This window comes from Miniopterus natalensis, chromosome 3 (genome assembly GCF_054644295.1).
Source record: "Miniopterus natalensis isolate mMinNat1 chromosome 3, mMinNat1.hap1, whole genome shotgun sequence".
Lineage (NCBI taxonomy): Eukaryota > Metazoa > Chordata > Mammalia > Chiroptera > Miniopteridae > Miniopterus > Miniopterus natalensis.
In genome coordinates this window covers 38,734,857-38,751,244 of record NC_142083.1, presented here as the reverse complement: position 1 = coordinate 38,751,244, position 16,388 = coordinate 38,734,857, and the positions used below count along the sequence as shown (strand labels likewise).

At 43.3% G+C, this 16,388-nt stretch overlaps 1 protein-coding gene across 1 annotated transcript in view; it reads right to left on the bottom strand.

Annotated features, from left to right (window-relative positions):
* IQGAP2 (IQ motif containing GTPase activating protein 2) overlaps positions 1-16,388 on the bottom strand; it is a 249,363-nt gene that overhangs the window by 25,383 nt on the left and 207,592 nt on the right. The window contains exons 21-28 of the mRNA XM_016205232.2: positions 13,639-13,847; positions 10,228-10,377; positions 7,085-7,248; positions 4,995-5,219; positions 3,639-3,779; positions 3,224-3,308; positions 2,750-2,982; positions 733-865 (exon numbers count right to left, since the gene is read on the bottom strand). Coding sequence (XP_016060718.2) covers positions 733-865; positions 2,750-2,982; positions 3,224-3,308; positions 3,639-3,779; positions 4,995-5,219; positions 7,085-7,248; positions 10,228-10,377; positions 13,639-13,847 — 1,340 coding nt within the window. The remainder of the gene's footprint in view (positions 1-732; positions 866-2,749; positions 2,983-3,223; positions 3,309-3,638; positions 3,780-4,994; positions 5,220-7,084; positions 7,249-10,227; positions 10,378-13,638; positions 13,848-16,388) is intronic.

Below are 16,388 nucleotides of genomic sequence, written 5' to 3'. Positions count from 1 at the left end.
GGAAGTTCTAACTGGCCTTAAAAAACAAACAAACAAATAAACCCGCCTCCCAAACCCGCTAAATGCTTAGCCTCTCTTTTTACCGGAAATGCCTGAAAAGCCCCCTAAGGCTTCCCAGTGCCAAGCAAACTGCCCTGTCCCCAACAGGTACTTAACACACGCTAACAGCCGATGTTCCTCTGAGAACCAGATGGAGACATTATGACACAGCATAGACTGAAACTGTCATTTCTAAGAAATGAGGGTTTCCAGAACAATAGAAGTGATTCTTTGCAGGTGGCAAGTGTTGGGTGGGGGTGTCTTCTCTTCCCTAACCTTGAGCAGTCTATCTGTTTCCTCTCTCTTTATGTCCAAACATTAGAATAGAGAAAACATTTTCACTTTCCCAGGGAATTACTGAAAAGCTGAGGATTCCTGAAAGGGAGAGAGACAGTATATGGGGCGGGGGTTCAGGCAGTGGGGTTGTGGTGGGTGGGGAAATACCAGGGCTTACACTGCACATTCACAACTGACTGCAAATGGATCATGGAAAAAGTCAACTTTTCTTGTTTGGGAGAAGGAGCTTTACTGATGCATGAGAGTCAGGGGATAAAATAATCAAAAGCTTCTTAGAATTAAGAATATGAGTATCCATACATGTTTACAGGAAGCCCGTTAGAGAGACTAAGCATTTTCAAGAAACATGTCTGAACTATGGGCCCATTGCTAAGAGCCTTTTCTAACCCCACTTACTGAATGTGTGTTGATAATTTCTTCAATGGAAATATAAATGACTGGTTTGCTGACTGTCACCACATCTGTGTATTTATCCATATTAAACTTTTCTTCTGGTTCGGGGACATCACACGCTTCTTTGAAATACTTCCTAACAAAGAAAAAAAAATCTTAAGAGAGTCACATCTATGAGTTAAACAGCTTCATAAATAGTGAGAAAACCTTGAAAGAGGACTAATTCTTTGTTCTCTGTCCCAAGCCTTGGGGGTTATTATTACAGCATCTTCCAGGCTGGCTCCTGACTGCTGGATGTTTAACCCAGCTCTCAGGGCCCTGTCAGTGACTCGGTATAATCAAATTATGGGCAAGTCATTTAAATTTAAACAGAAATATCAAGACTGATATTCCTTGACCTAAGAATCAAGACTCTCTAGAGAAAACAATTCAAAACACAGTTCATCACATTTGCTACTTTAGATGGCATAAGCTCCTGGGCCATCAACCCCCTAACAACCCTTCAGAGCTTGTTACCGATTTGAAAAATATTTGAGATAAGCCTACACTACTCTTAGTTGATCCAAACAACAGTTGTGGCTGATAGAAATACTATTATGGATAGACACACAACTGTGTACAATCCCCCATTCCTCCAGGATTCAGGCTCTAAACATCTGCTATTTTAAGCTATAGCAAGTTTAGACAGATCAAGAAAGCCAGGTGTGCTGGGGTGATGGGTTAGGAGTGACCCTTTGCACGGGCAGAGTAGGGATTCTATTCTATACAGCTGTAAATGTTTCATATGCCTCAACCCATCCTTGGTGTATAGCCTAAGGGTACCCAAGGCTTTTATAACAAGAACTGTCTTCTACTTTCCCACCCCAAGGCTGGGGGCGGTAAATGGCAAGCAGCCATGCTGGGGTGGGGGACGAGCATGTTCTCGTGGGACAACTGGTCTTCTGTACTGTTTGGGCTATAATTTGTCACGAGTTGCTGAAGTTGTGTAAGAGAAAAAAAAGATGAATTTAAGAGGAGGTGAGGGGAGGCTTTTGGTTTTGTTTCTTTCTAAATAAAGAAGAGTTGGGAACACAGATGGTTAATAGGAATAATCTGAGAAAAACAGAAGTAAATGGAGGCCGTGATAAAAGACATGGGCTTGCATTACTTTTTTAGTCAGTGAGAAGACCTGAAATTAGCAGCCTGAGAAATCGAAACTTCCCGGAGTAAGAGATTTGGGTGATTTTTTTCATAAGGGGTCATAATTTCCAAATAGAGATCAGTCATCAGAAACTATCTTTGTCAAGAGAAAAATCACTAATCCAGAATACTACCGAGGAATGCGGAATTGTCATCTTCCAAGTGAGGCGTGAAAGAGGCCACAGTTTGTTATACTCCTGTGACTGAAGGGCAGACAAGGGGTGATGTGCTTCCCCAGGGAGCTGCAGGTGAGTGAGTCTTCGCCAGACCACTCCTTTCACGTCCCTGTGGGATAATCAGTGCTACGCTTCGGAAATGCACGGCACATTAATAGACTTCAGCCTTACGTGGATAATTAGGAAAGGTTGGCGACTAGAACAGAACATATCCGCACACATGACCCTCAGCAAATATAAAAACGGGTCTTCCCAGCCTTTCAACACCAACTCCTCAGTTTCCCACTTACTGTTTGATGCAGATAAGGCACGTTTTTCCTGAACGAGCAAGTTCTTAAAACAAACAAAAATCCTTTTCTTAAGTTCAAAAATGCAAAAGTCAGCTATTTTGACTTTTAATTCTAAAAGTCAAACCCTTGACCGTAAGCCTGTAGCATACCACCAAGAGTAACGATTTCATTTTGTCGACAGCAGGAATCATACACGGGGGTGATTCACTGTAACGGGGCTCTGGGGCGGGAGGGGGAGCACCAGAGAGAAGTGACCCAGCCTGCTCGGCCCCCTTGCCCTCCCCTCAGTGCCCACGCAGAGCAGAAACGCACGCAGCCACCTGAGGTTCCCGCCCCCAACTCCGCCGCCTTGCCAGCCTCCCCACGACCCCTCACCTGAACTTCTGGTACGTGTCTGATAAATAATGGTTTATAGATGCGAGATGCTCGTTTTCTCCTTCAAATAGCTTGTTGGAGGCCGCGTGCTGAAGGACCTTGGCCACCGTTCCCAGGTTTCTCCTCTGGTCGGAGTTTATCTGCCCGCCGGCTGTCATGTCGATGATATCAAAGCCGTCGGGAGCTACGATAGCTGGGTTCATGTACCGGTAGTACAGGAGGTTGCCCACAATCTGGAGTGACGTAGAAGACTATCTTTAAGAGAGAAACTCAAGGGTTTGGGTTTTTTCCTAAAGTAAATATTGACTGACATTTCCCAAGAAAGCATTTTATTTTCTGATACAAGGAGTTAAATAAAGGTAGTGAACATAATCACTGCAGCTTATTATAGTCACAGAAGGTGAAAAAAGTCTTACAAAATGGTATGTTGGTAATTTTGGCTCATACCCCCAAGGTTACCCTTGAAAAATCTACCTTTAATAGCTCATCTTCTGTTGCATCGGGAAATTTCTCATGGATCGAATTCTTCAGTACTTTGGCTATATACCTCAATCCATAACTACATGTAAAACATGACAAAAGAAAATAATGGAAAAAAACCTAAGTGAGAAAGGAACACACAGCAACTGTTCCAGTCAACCAAAGCTGAGCATTTTCCTGAAGTTAAACATAAAATGAGATGGTAACGAATCGCAGGATAGTGAGAACCAGTTTGTTCTTGGTCTCACTGAAGAATGGTTATGGATTTAAAATGCAAATGTAGGCAAACATTTAAAACAGTAAATATAACATGAGAGAAAATTCCTATCTTCACTACAGGGGTTTATTTTCCATATTATTTCAAGAACTTTCAGCAAAGAATGTTAAAGTTGCTGCATATAGAACTTACGGCAGCAGATCAAGGGAGGAGATGATGGAATTCAGGACTTGGTCGGTGACCCTCCGCAGGCTCTCGCTGGATGCCTCCAGTCTACTTTTCACTTCTGGGTACGTCAGAGCTTGTTCTGGGGTCACATCATAAGGCAGATTGCTGAAAACACAAGAGCTTGCAATTTTATGGGGCTTAGGGTCAAGCATTTGCATCCTTACCAAGTTGGTTCTATAGTCACACTTTGTACAGTGAACTAGACTTTGCCCACTGACTCCAATGAGAAAAGGTTTGCAAAGTGAGGGGGCGCCTCACATGCCCAGATGGTCCTCCACCGCTAGGAGAGAGGGGGACTCCAGGCTCTCCCTCTGAGCTCTTCTGACAAAGTAACTGGCAGGCCCATGTAGCGCAGACCCAGTTAACTTTCTCTTTTCCCTTTTTTAAAAAAAGTTATGAAAAGCAGTATGTACTTTACAGAAAAAAATTGCATATAAGCTAATAGTAAAAAAACACACCCCAATTTACAACCACTTTTCATATCTTAGTCCATAGCTTTCCGGGTCCTCCTTTCGTGCACATGTGTATATGGGTCTTATACACTCATGGGTATAATGCAGTTCATGTATATACACACCACATACAGACCCTATATGCGTGTGTGTGTGTGTGTGTGTGTGTGTGTACAAGCATTTCCTTTGAAAGAAAATGGGTTACTTAACTGCAACTGAAAACTAAATTGTGAATGTTTTTTCCATGCAAATAAGTATATTTCTATACCATGATTCTAAATAGTTACTCACTACTCCATTACATGTTACACAAATATTTATTTAACACGTTCCCCAAAGCTAAATATTTTTACTTTGCCCGGCTGTTGCTATTACAAACGGTGCTGTGACAGCCATAGTTCTCTGTGTGTATCTTCATGATTTCACAAGGCATCCTTTCGCAGGGAGGAAAAGGCTGGGACTGCTTAGATCGACAAACCACCACCTAGAACAAGCCACCCCACCTGGCTCGTTGATGCCTCCACATTAAAGTTACTCTAAAAAAGTTGTGTCCTGTCAGCTGAAGGGAAAGTGTGTGCCGTCTCCAGGCCTAGTTCAGACACACAAGAGATTAAGCAAGGGAGGGAAGTACAGAAGCTGTGGCTTTGGGAGTCAACTGGTACTGAAATTTGATGTCACGTGCCATTGAGATGAGAATGTGACCTGCACGATATGTTAAAGGGAGGTGACATCTTGGACCAAATGGATTTTGCAAAGTAAATTTTGTTCTTTTAACAGAGCTTGAGAGAGTTTAAGAATACATATAAATACACATGTAAAAATGATCATGAAACAGGAATGAAAAACAACATCTTCCTGGCTTTGTTACCTGGCTTCTCCAGTCTGTGTTTCTAGTTGGTTCACCCAAGACTTGTATACCTCTACAGGGTTCGTGTTGATGACCAGGGACTTGTAATCAATGATCTCTTTCACCACCGGAGCCAGGAGCTGGCGCAGCGTGTTCTGTCCACGGGCACCTCTGTTGAAGCTGACGACCATCTTGATGACTGTAGGGTTCCCAGTAATGATGTCCTGTACCTGGTCCACCTTTGATCTAAAGAAAGGCCAAATCAAAACAAAATGGTTTAGTTCAGTGGATAGCTTTAAACAGTGTCTATTCTCTCTGGCAGGCGAGGGCTTCGTGGGGCTATATTTTTCTCCTTTGAAGATCAAAGATGGTGTGATTTAACAGGAAGCTATCACTTGTGAGGTGAGTGTTTCTCATTTGAGAAATGTTAAGGACTTAAATATAGGTTCTCAGCTGTAATTTCGATCCAGAAGGCAGGAACGAACTGAAAATGGACCAAGACTAATAACACTGGGTGACACTGTATAAGTATTGCGCCCCCCTCTAGTTACAAAATTTCAAAGGTAACTTTCTTGACTGAATGAGCCATCCCTACTTCTTCAAGTCCCACTCAAATTCTAGGCCACGTGGCTTCTGGCTCCATCACACGGCCGAGAGAACTCTTCCTGACTTCCGACAGCCAACCCCTCCTCCCTGCCATCTCTGTCCACCTCTCACCCCCCTCCACTCGACCACGGCCTCCCGCCCAGGCCTTCCCTGTCGGGTCTGAGGGGCCGCTGTCCCACCTTGGTCATTCCTCTTGTTTCTGTTGCTGCCTCCTCTCCCCCCTTGAATTGTTTTCCTTCACCTTCTACAAGCTGTCTCCTCAGACCTCACTCACACGCACAACTCCAATGACCATCTCTCCGGAGCCCATCCTTTGATCTCCACGTCTAATCTCTATCTCTTTCCTGGGAGTTAGTCTTGAATTTCCAGTTTTCTGCTGGACATTTTCACCCACATGTTCTACTTAGCGTGTTAAAAAGACAAACTATCCTTCTCCCCCTCACTCCCCCGTTTCTCTGACCTGTGTAGCTCCAATTCGTCCCGTTCGTGCAAGGCCAGCAGGTCACCCTTCTAAACACCCGATGTGGCCATGCCCACGCACCCTTCCCGGGAGGCAGCACGAGCCTCAGACGCGGGCCTGTCCGCACTGCCCTCCGCCACCCGGCTCCCTTCCCTGGAGGCCGCTCATCGAGGCAGGGCTCGGCCAGCCTGCCCTGCGTCTTCCTGTACCGGAGCCGGGCTGCTCCCATCGCCATCCAGCCTTGTTCCCCTTTCCATTTCTTCTTAGGAAACTATAGATGTTCCCCAAGGTTTTGGGCCAACTACGTCCTCTTGCATAAACTCTTTATCAACTGGCCTGACTGGAACTTTTCTTCCCACCCCTCTGGTCCGCTGCACCGTGCATTTCCCTCCGTTAGCTCTTCCCTTACCCCTGGGCACAGCACCACCACTTCCCATGGGCTCGCTCCCCAGCTGGTTCACCCTCCCCACCCCCCGAGGGCGGCGGCCTGGCCGACAGGCTTCAGGGACGCACAGAAACTGGCACAGCTTCAGGTGTCAAGAAGTCAGGAAGGCAGCTAAGGTCCATCCAGTTGGCTAAGGGCATTTCTCACCCCCCCCCATTCATTATAGCTACCTATACATTTTTCTTTTTTTTACATTAACTGAGTCAGAAAACAAATTAGCAAAACTAAGCTTAAGTTCCAGGAAGAAGGGATGACTATTTAGTAGGGAGCCTTATCTTTATTCATTTATGGCTTTATTACTCACAGAATTTTAATTATGTTAAATTTCCTTACTGACTTTCAAAAAGCTTTTGACTTTCGGTGGTTGTTTTAGGTGCAAAGCCGAAAGTTACTATGGCGTTAGAAAAGATACCCCTGGTTGGGGAAGTTGTACCTGAGTATACCTATAATGCTGCAAAAATTCCTCAACAAGTCTGATGTATTCTCAGAGGTATACGCAGGTTATAAGAACCATCTGAAACCAGCTGAGTGAGTCCGCGGCAGGCAGCAGAAACGGAGGCCTGCCCGGCGGCACCGTTACCTAGATACTGACACACGTACTTGACCTCTTCCTCCAGGGCGGTCTTGAAAAGCTTGAGGAGTAGGTACTCTTCCCGCTGGTTGGAAGCGTAATTGTACAGTGTGAAAATAACAGTGTCCATAAACTTAGTGGACTTGTTCTGTGGCATCTGGAAAATCAGCTTAGCCAGGTACGAAGGATTGGTCTAAAACAAAAGAGGGGAGATGGAAAAGAAAGCCCCCAAACTGTATGTTAATATATTATTAAATCAGGGAAGAGCACCCGATTCCCCGTCAACGACTTAATATGCACACAGCCAACAGAAGACTACCTGGCACAAAATAAGACTTTAAATGGTATCAGCTAATCTTCATAGTAATTACAGTAACACTATAGGAAGTTAGAGTAGAAAGTTACGATAGAATTTAGACTTTATATACTATGGGATATACTTAATGAAACATAATTATATATACTTTACACTGTTAACCATTTTGAGCCACATATTGTTTATTTTTGAGACACAGAAGAGAGGTGAGTGGCCAAGAGAATCTGGCATCTGAAGAGACTGGAAAGCACGAACCCCAGCTAAACAGACTGTCCTGGAAGAAGTGATTAATAAATTGAAGGAAACATCCCATGTTCTGAGACTTAAAAAAAAGGGTATGTTTCCATGTGAAGACAGTGGGGTGGCCATAATGCTTTACAAGGAGTGCGTAGGGAGGCTAGAGAGAGGTGAAGGTCAGGACAGTCGATGCAGGAAATGTCAGAAGAAACTGACAAGGAGAAAAAAAGACAACTTAAAAATTGACAAGAATTTTAAAAACACTGAAATGAAGCCCTGAGGGCTCAGCTGAGGATGGAGTCCACGATGCAGCCCCAGTAACACGGTTTTTCTCTAGTAGATCCACCAACCAGATGGAAGTTAGCAGAGAAAATGTAGTGTTTAGGTTACAGAGGAATACTACTTGTCATCTTCCTTCTGACGAGGAAAGGAAATTTTCCATCTAATAGACAGTCGGCCCTCCACATCCGTGGATTCAGCCAACTGCAGATTCAAAACATTCGGGGGAAAAAGTTACTTAGCTTCTGATGTGTTCTACATACAGTAGTTAGGTCCACGATGGCTGGGTCTATTCTGGACATGTACAGCCTGTTTTCCTTGTCTTTGTTGCCTAAATACTATCGTGTAACAGCTATTTACTTCGTACCAGGTATTATAAGTAATTTACAGATGATTTAAAGTATACGGGAGGAACTGTGTAAGTTATATACGCAAATATGACCCCATTTCACATAAGGGACCTGAGCATCGTGAATTTCCATGTCCCCGGGGGTCCTGGAACCAACCCCCCGTGGATACCAAGGGACAACTCTATTCAAGCAACTTGGCTTTAGTGTTTTTAAGAAAATCCAAATTCTAGTTTACTTTACTACTTAGAGTTACTTTCAAGCTTATGATGATTGGCTGACATTTTATGAACAAGCAGCTCAGGACAACTGTTTATAGCTCTGTAGTGATTCTTTTCCCACACACAGCACATGAGATTATGAGAAAGGAAAGATACTCTAAAGCTAAAGGAGTCCACTACTCATTGCTCTCAGATGCCCCAAGAACTTTAAATTTAGGCTCATACTGTAGAGACAAACCCAAAGCAAAAGCTATACTAGCTGACTGGCCACCGTGGCTAAGAATTCTTGCCCAGAGATAACCCACAGGCCAAAGGAATCTGGATAATTTGCTACCCTGCAGTTTCTTCTTGGTCCTAGTTATTGTCTCCAGTGGAGAGAAAGAAAAGGTGAAGGAAAAGACACAATTAGAAGGGACACTTGAGTTGGTACAACCAAATGGACGTGTCCTGGGACTATCAGTATTGGATTTGGGGGAATAAAACTTGGTAGAATTATCCTAAACATTCTCCTGTGTCTTTTCTCCCATCCATTCAAGAGCCTCCACTTATGTAACACGGTAAACAGTAAAGTCTTAGGCCAATGACTACATTTTCACTCTCCTTGTGACACAGATTAGATCAAAGCAGCCTTATGCACTTATGATAAATGTCTAAGATTAAATTTCCAACTGGTGGATAACTACTGACCTAATTTAGACAGCCAAAACCCCTTCTCTGCCTAGTGTGAGCCCCCTCTTTCTGGAAAGGCTGCTGCTATTAAGCCGTGGCTTCTTTCCTTCAACGCCGCCCCACCGTGGCCCTCTGCGGCACTGCACCTCTTTTCCAATCTATTGTTCCAAAGACAGAATTCTCAGCTCTACCAAAATTAACATCGCTTCTCTCCACGGGCCAAGCCACCCCTCATTCTGGTTCGGCTCACATGTTCTCTGTACACCTAATGTCAATGGCATCGTCGCACATGGATGCAGGCATGACCACCGACAGCTGCTGCCCCACACCGAGGGGCGCCTGACTCTCCCGGAAGCACCGCTGATGCACGTCTCGTGGGAAAGTCTTCCTGCTGAAGGGCAGACTTTGTTTGTATCTATCACTATAGCTTACTCGGTTTCCTTTAGGACCTTGTGGTCGGGCAGATAAGCTGAATCAATGGTCAAACAAAACGGTAACTGGCCCACCAGAGTCCAACCATAACCAGTTCAGCTTATCAGTTCTCACGCACATTCTGGAAGCAGAGGAAAATTACTGTTCACTTAGATCATAGGAATGCCATGAAAATAACAAAATAAAACAATATCCTATTTCCCTAATCCAAACTCTCTTGCTCTTTCCTCAAACAAAGGGCAGGTTGATTTTGGTAAACAACTGTTTTTCACAGTTACTTTAATTTTTCCATGGTTAACAGCATCTATTTATGTTATTATTAGATTTATTCCATTTCTGTAGATAACTAAAGTATAATAAACACAGTCATGAAGATAACTGGCTCTGAAATCAAACTACTTGGGTCCCTATACCCTTGGTTTTACTGGCCGTGTCTCAGTTTTCTGATGTGTAATATGGGACTAACAATAACAATTCCTTTCTGACGGTTTGCAGGGTTGCGGTAAGAATGAAATGAGATAATGTACATAAAGAACCTAGAAAAGTACTTCGTACTCAGATGCTCAGAACATGTAAGCTATTAGTTTCAGCATGGGGGAGGATCCACTGTAAACCACAAATATGGGACATGGTATTTACCCAGAACTCACAGTGAAAGAGTTTGTTCTCACCTGTAAAAGATAAAACAGCTGCTGATATGTTTCTAGTGTTTTTCTCCTCTCCTTACTCAAACTTTTGATGCCCTGGTTGTCAATGTTATTCAGCACTTGCATTTCTCCACCTTTTTTCTTATTCAGCTTCGTTCTGTGTGAAATCACATCCTGGAAGAAATTTTTATTAAATTACTACCTTTTAGTCTGGTACTCTCTACCTCCTCCCGTCACAGACACCGTGAGGCACACAGTTGAAAAGATTAATTTTCCACTTTTCCTTCATGAGGAAACAAAGGAATAGAGAATGTTAAAACAAATTAAGGAAATCCAGCTTGGGGGTGAATCTGGCTTTTGTAACATTTATTCTACAAAGCTTCACTTAAGTTGTAATGCAGTCACCAAGACAATTCAATGACGAAAAAACTGTCTTTTCAACAAATGATGCTGGGACAACTGGATGGCCATGTTCAAAAGGAAGCAGTCAGACCCCTAACTCACACCATAAGCAAAAACTAACTCAAAGGAGATCAAGTAACTAAATGTAAGAGTTAAAACTATAAAACTGTTGGGAGAAAACCTAGGTATAAATCCTTATGACTCTGGATGAGGTAATGGCAAAAGAAAAAAAAATAAATTGGACTTCATAAAAACAAAAATCTTTGTGCTTCAAAGGACACTATCAATAAAGCAAAAGGACAACCCACAGAATGGGAGGAAATATTTGCAAATCATATATTGAACGAGGGACTTGATCCACAATATATAAAGAATTTCCACATCTCGAAAATAAAAAGACCAGTAACTCGAGCAAAAGTGGGCAAAAGATGTGAACGGACATTTTCACACACAAGATCTACACATGAAGGGAAGCTCAATATTAATGGTTATCAGGGGAGGGGACTGCAAACCAATACTACAGTGATGCCACTTCATACTAATTAGGATGGTGGTAACGGAAAAGATAGTGACAAATGTCGGTGCGTATGTTGATACGCTAGAAACTTTATGCCTTGCTGGTAAAAATGTAAAATGGTACAGACACTTGGCAGTTCCTCAAAGGTTAAACACAGAGTTATTCCATGACCCACGAATTCCACTCTTCAGGTATGTACCAGCGATTTTCAACCGGTGTGCCACAAGAATTTTTAAAAGACACAATAACTGACTATTTAGCCAGGGGTACTGACCTCTTTTCTCTTAGATTGTCAAATAAAATAAAAAAGTGACACTAGACAACACGATAGCTGTTCTGGTGTGAATGAATCCAAATGATACCCTTTTTCGGGGGGGGGGGGCAGATCGGCAAAAATATATATTTTTTGGTGTGCCGCAGACTTTTAGGAATTATTTTATGTATGCTGTGAGATGAAAAAGGTTAAAGACTGCTGGTATATGCCCAAGAGAACTGAAACATATGTCCGCAGAAAAACGTGTACGTGAATACTCATGTCAGAATTATTCACAATAGTCAAGAAGAGGAAACAACTGAAATATCCATCAGGTGATACATGGACAAGCAAAATGTGGACTCTCCATACAATGGAATGGCGTTCATCAAAACGGGGAATGACGTGCTGACTCAGGCTACAACGCAGGTGGGCTTCAGAAACACTCTGCTGAGTCAAAGAGCTGGTCGCAGCGGACACACACTATGTGCTTCCACTAGTACGAAATATCCACAACAGGCAAATGTATACAAAGAGCAGGTCGACGGCGGCTGGGGAGGAGCAGGCAGTGAGTGCCAGTGAGTGCAGCTATTCTTTCTTTGGTTCTGTGAATTGAAATGTTATTCGCATACTTCATAAACTCACCCTTTAAGTGTAACTCAGGGGTGTTCAGTGCATTCACAAGGTTGTGCAACCATCGCAGCTATCTAGTTCCAGAGCAGTTTCTCTGGGGTTTTGTTGTGGGGTGATAAAAATGTTCTAGAATTAGACAGTTACACCATTTTACGATAATACCAAACATCACTGACTTTCTGGTTTCTAGGAGGAATGCAAATTTTTAAAGAATTGTAAGATACATGGTTACTAGAGAGAGCTAGAGTTGCTCTATAAGAACTAATCTACTTCCCTTTAAAACCTTTCTTCTCACTGAACACATGCTCAGTGTAAAAAAAAAAAAAAAAAAGATAAAGAAGCTTTAGTTCTACCATCCAAAGAAAAATCACTTAACTTTTGTTCTTCTAGCTTTTCTTAATATATATTTATTACAATAAATGAAATTGTACTGTTTTAGGTACTATTTTTCCTCCCATTACATGGCAAACTGTTTCCCCTGCCTTAAATGTTCTTCAAAAACATGTACGCATAACATACATGTTAAACTAATTCCACTGTCCTTTGTTTATTGTCTGTGTTAGGATATTTCCCCCCATTGTTTCACCACTATAATAAAGCTTCAACTGCACTATTCTGAATATCATCACACTAAAAATGCTAGAACAGTGATAAAGCTAATGACTACATATTTAATAATCATTAGTTCAACATCCAGTAAGAGTTTGATAAATACTTAGTGTTTAAAAACGTAAGCTGAAAAATTAACTTTATCAATTAGGAATACTTAAAAAAAAAACCTTAAACATTCATGAATATCTGAAAATCTGCCATGATTGTATTTCCACAAGCCACATATTATTTCTACTATTTTCTGTTTTCTAATTAAGCCTTTACTTGGAAAGACAAGGTACTTCCTGTTTACAGCTTTATGGGAATTGGGTAAACCAGCAGCTTAAGGCTATCGAAAGCACCTTCTGACAGGCCTTCTGAATTATATTATGCTTCTAGAGGGTGTGGGGGAGGGAATCACAGATGCTTTGCTGTCCTGCGTAAATGACTGTCCCACATCCTGTATGGTGGGAGTTTGAATGTCCTGCTGGCCAGTCATTCATATACGTAAAAATGCTTTGTGTAATTACTTGAGTCTAGAATCTGTTTTATATATAAGCACAATACATACCCTCCACAATTTTAATATATACTTAATTTTCTAGGAGCACAATTCTGCATAAACAGGGGTGAGGGGACCACGCTCTGCCTGTTCTGAATGTTACAAAGAGTTGATGTCCATTTTGGAAAACGAAAGCCTGACAGCTCTACCACCTCCTGCGTGAGTCTCATGTGCAGCTCTCTCATTCTGTGGTTGTTCTGGGAAGAGGCCCCAGCCTCCGGCAACTTTATCACATCTTCTAATGGCACCGGGCCTGTGTGTTTTCATTTTGAAATATGAGTTTTAATTGTAAATTACTTTCTTTTTATTTCTCTTTTATATTTATATAAAGGCCTTTGTCTTGTTATGAAAATGGCAAATGAACTTTGAACTACGCATTCTGGATTCCAAATGAGCTTATCCGGACCAAAGTGCTGTGGACAACTACATATGCATCTTCCCTCTTCTGGGAGCCAACAGTCCCACACCCCGACAGACCTCGAGTGTGATCCTGTTCTTCACCAGGAGCCCAATCTTGATGTCCATCAGGTTCAGGTCCTTCTCCAGCTGTTGATTGCCCCTGATCTTGGTCACCACTTCTCCTCTTAACTGTGCGACGGCCAGCTCCTCCTGGAAATCCAAGTCACTTTGGTCCAACAGGTACACAAATTTGCGGATTACTGACAATGGTGGGTTTTCAGAGCCAACTGCAGGGAAAGGAAAGGCATGTTTTAATTAGGCATGCTTGGAATTATTACCAATAGGAAAGAAACCAGGTCTTTCAATAAAGCATTACCAGAAAAATATAGCAAGGGAAGAACTTGGTCTTTGGAATGAATTGTTCTGTCCCATGTAAAACCTGGACAAGAAAACTGATCCTGTAAATAAATGCAAACCACTGATAATGTCTGGCCTCACTATTTTCTAGTTATCGAACAATCATTTCTCATCCTTTCTCACCCGGTTTCCAGGACTCGCGCCCTGAGAAGACGGCGTCTTACTAATGAGGAATCTGGGGAAGAACGCTAACGTTTATGTTACCTCGGCTCTGAGAGCCTGTGGCTGAGCCATAAGAGACTTGCGCTCTTGCGCAGGAAGCGGAAAGCGGCTTCTCTCAGCCCAAAAGACCTCTGGAATCGGCAGAGCCAGGTGACAGGTGAGTCAGAAGAGGCTGATGAAGAGAAAACTAACCGTGAGGCCAATGAGGAGCCAACGGGATGGCAAGCGGAACACGTGCCCCCTCGGCACAAACAAGATTTTCACAGTTGAAACTTGGTCCCTGTTCTTCCTGCAGAGCCTGGGAAAGGCATCGGTATAAATCCTAAAGGGGTTTTCCTTCATGCCTTCAACAGTATTACGCTTTCATTCCCCGGCACTGACTTTTGGAAAAGTCTATTTTTTAAGGTGTTTGGTGCGATCTATTCTGGGTGAACTGTGAGAATACACTCTGGGCCCTCAATGACCAGTGATGAGCCACAGCGATGCAAGCATGACTCGAACGAGCCCAGCCCCGTTGTGGCGACATCTGGATTACTACTTTGCCACATCCGATGGTCTTTTTTGGAGAAGTGACCTTGGATCATGAGACTCTTTGTTTCCTGATGACTGAAGCACATGTGAATTTCTTTTTCTCTTATTTCTACCAAAGATGCTGCTGACGACATGCACGACCATTTTAGAAACAGCCTGAGCGATGCACCAGAGCGCATTTGCGTGGAGAAACTGAGAGAACGTGGGCCACCTCATTCATGCCTCAAGTTTCCTCTCCCTGCTCCTAAGGACCACGTCTCTTTTTATGTTCTAATAGGCCAGTAAGAAACAAATATTTTAGTTTACTCATTATTTTGGTTCAAGCAAAGTATTTCTCCTATCAACAAGAGGCTTTTTTGGCATCTTTATACCACCCTGTGGTATCTTAGTTTTAGAAAATCATACGCTTTTCACAGTCAGCACGTACAAGTGGCCTCACTGTAGTTCTAGCAATTTCCAAGCTTAAATGCATCCAGGGCCCTTCCAGGGGGGATGGGTGAAGACAAACGACGGCAAAGAACAGTGATCTTGCCCGGCTGGGGTGGCTCAGCAGTTGAGCAACGACCTAGGACCCAGGAGATCGAGGTTTGGTTCCCGGTCAGGGCACATGCCCGGGTTGCGGCTCGATCCCCGGTCGGGGGCGTGCAGGAGGCAGCCGGTCAATGACTCTCTCACCATTGATGTTTCTATCTCTCTCTCCCTCTCCCTGAAATCAATAAGGACATATATATTTAAAAAAAAAGTGATCTTTTTCAGATTAAAAAAAAAGGCCTTAGTGTTTTTTAAGATAATTGAGAAAGAAACGACAATTTGCCTTTCAGTTTCCATAAAACCACCCTATTTGCCAAGGTCCAGAGGAGCTCAGATGTACTTATTCACTAACGGTTTCTGCCCACCTGCTACACATTCACATAAAATCGCCTCGATGTTTACATTGGAATTACTTTTGTCTTCGTAATTAAAGAAAATGTAAAAAAATGGAAAGCATCACCACAAACACCCAGGAACACACGCTACCTAATGAAAGGGAGACCAACCTGTGTTCGCTTGGAGAACTGATTCCTTTTTTTATTCTTTATTTATTCCTCACCTGAGGATATTTCTTCCATGGCTTTTTCTGAGAGCATGGAAGGGGGGAGAGGGAGAAACATCGATGTGAGAGAGAGAGACATCGACGGGCTGCCTCCCACACACGCCCTGACCAGGCCTGGGATGGAGCCTGCAACCGAGGCACGGCCCTTGGCCGGCGCTGAACCCGGGCCCTTCCGTCCCGGCCGGCGCTCTGAGCCAAACCGGCTGGGGCAGGATTTATTCTTAAATCGTCTTTCTTGTGCAGAGGCAAGAGCGAGCCTGTGGCAGTGTGTAAGGCCTCAGCAGACAAACCCTCTACGCAGACTTCTCGTAAAAATGCTTGCAGGCAGACACCTACCACCTGAGAGAGGAAGCTCATGAGTTCCAGGCGGAAAAGTGCGGTGCTGAAAAGACTGCTGACCTGCCCTTACCCCACCTGCTACTAAATTCTGGAACCTGGCGGATAAGGTATTTATTATCCAGTAGGTTTTGCAAGCTGGGGGCAGAACCTGGCCTCTGCTTCCCGAACCTGGCCTCTGCTTTTCCTTCACAAGTACCAGGAAGATCTTTCTTGAGCCATGTATTTCACCTCATAACTCAGAGAAACTTTAGACGATGAACGGTGTTGGCTATACTACTTACGAGGC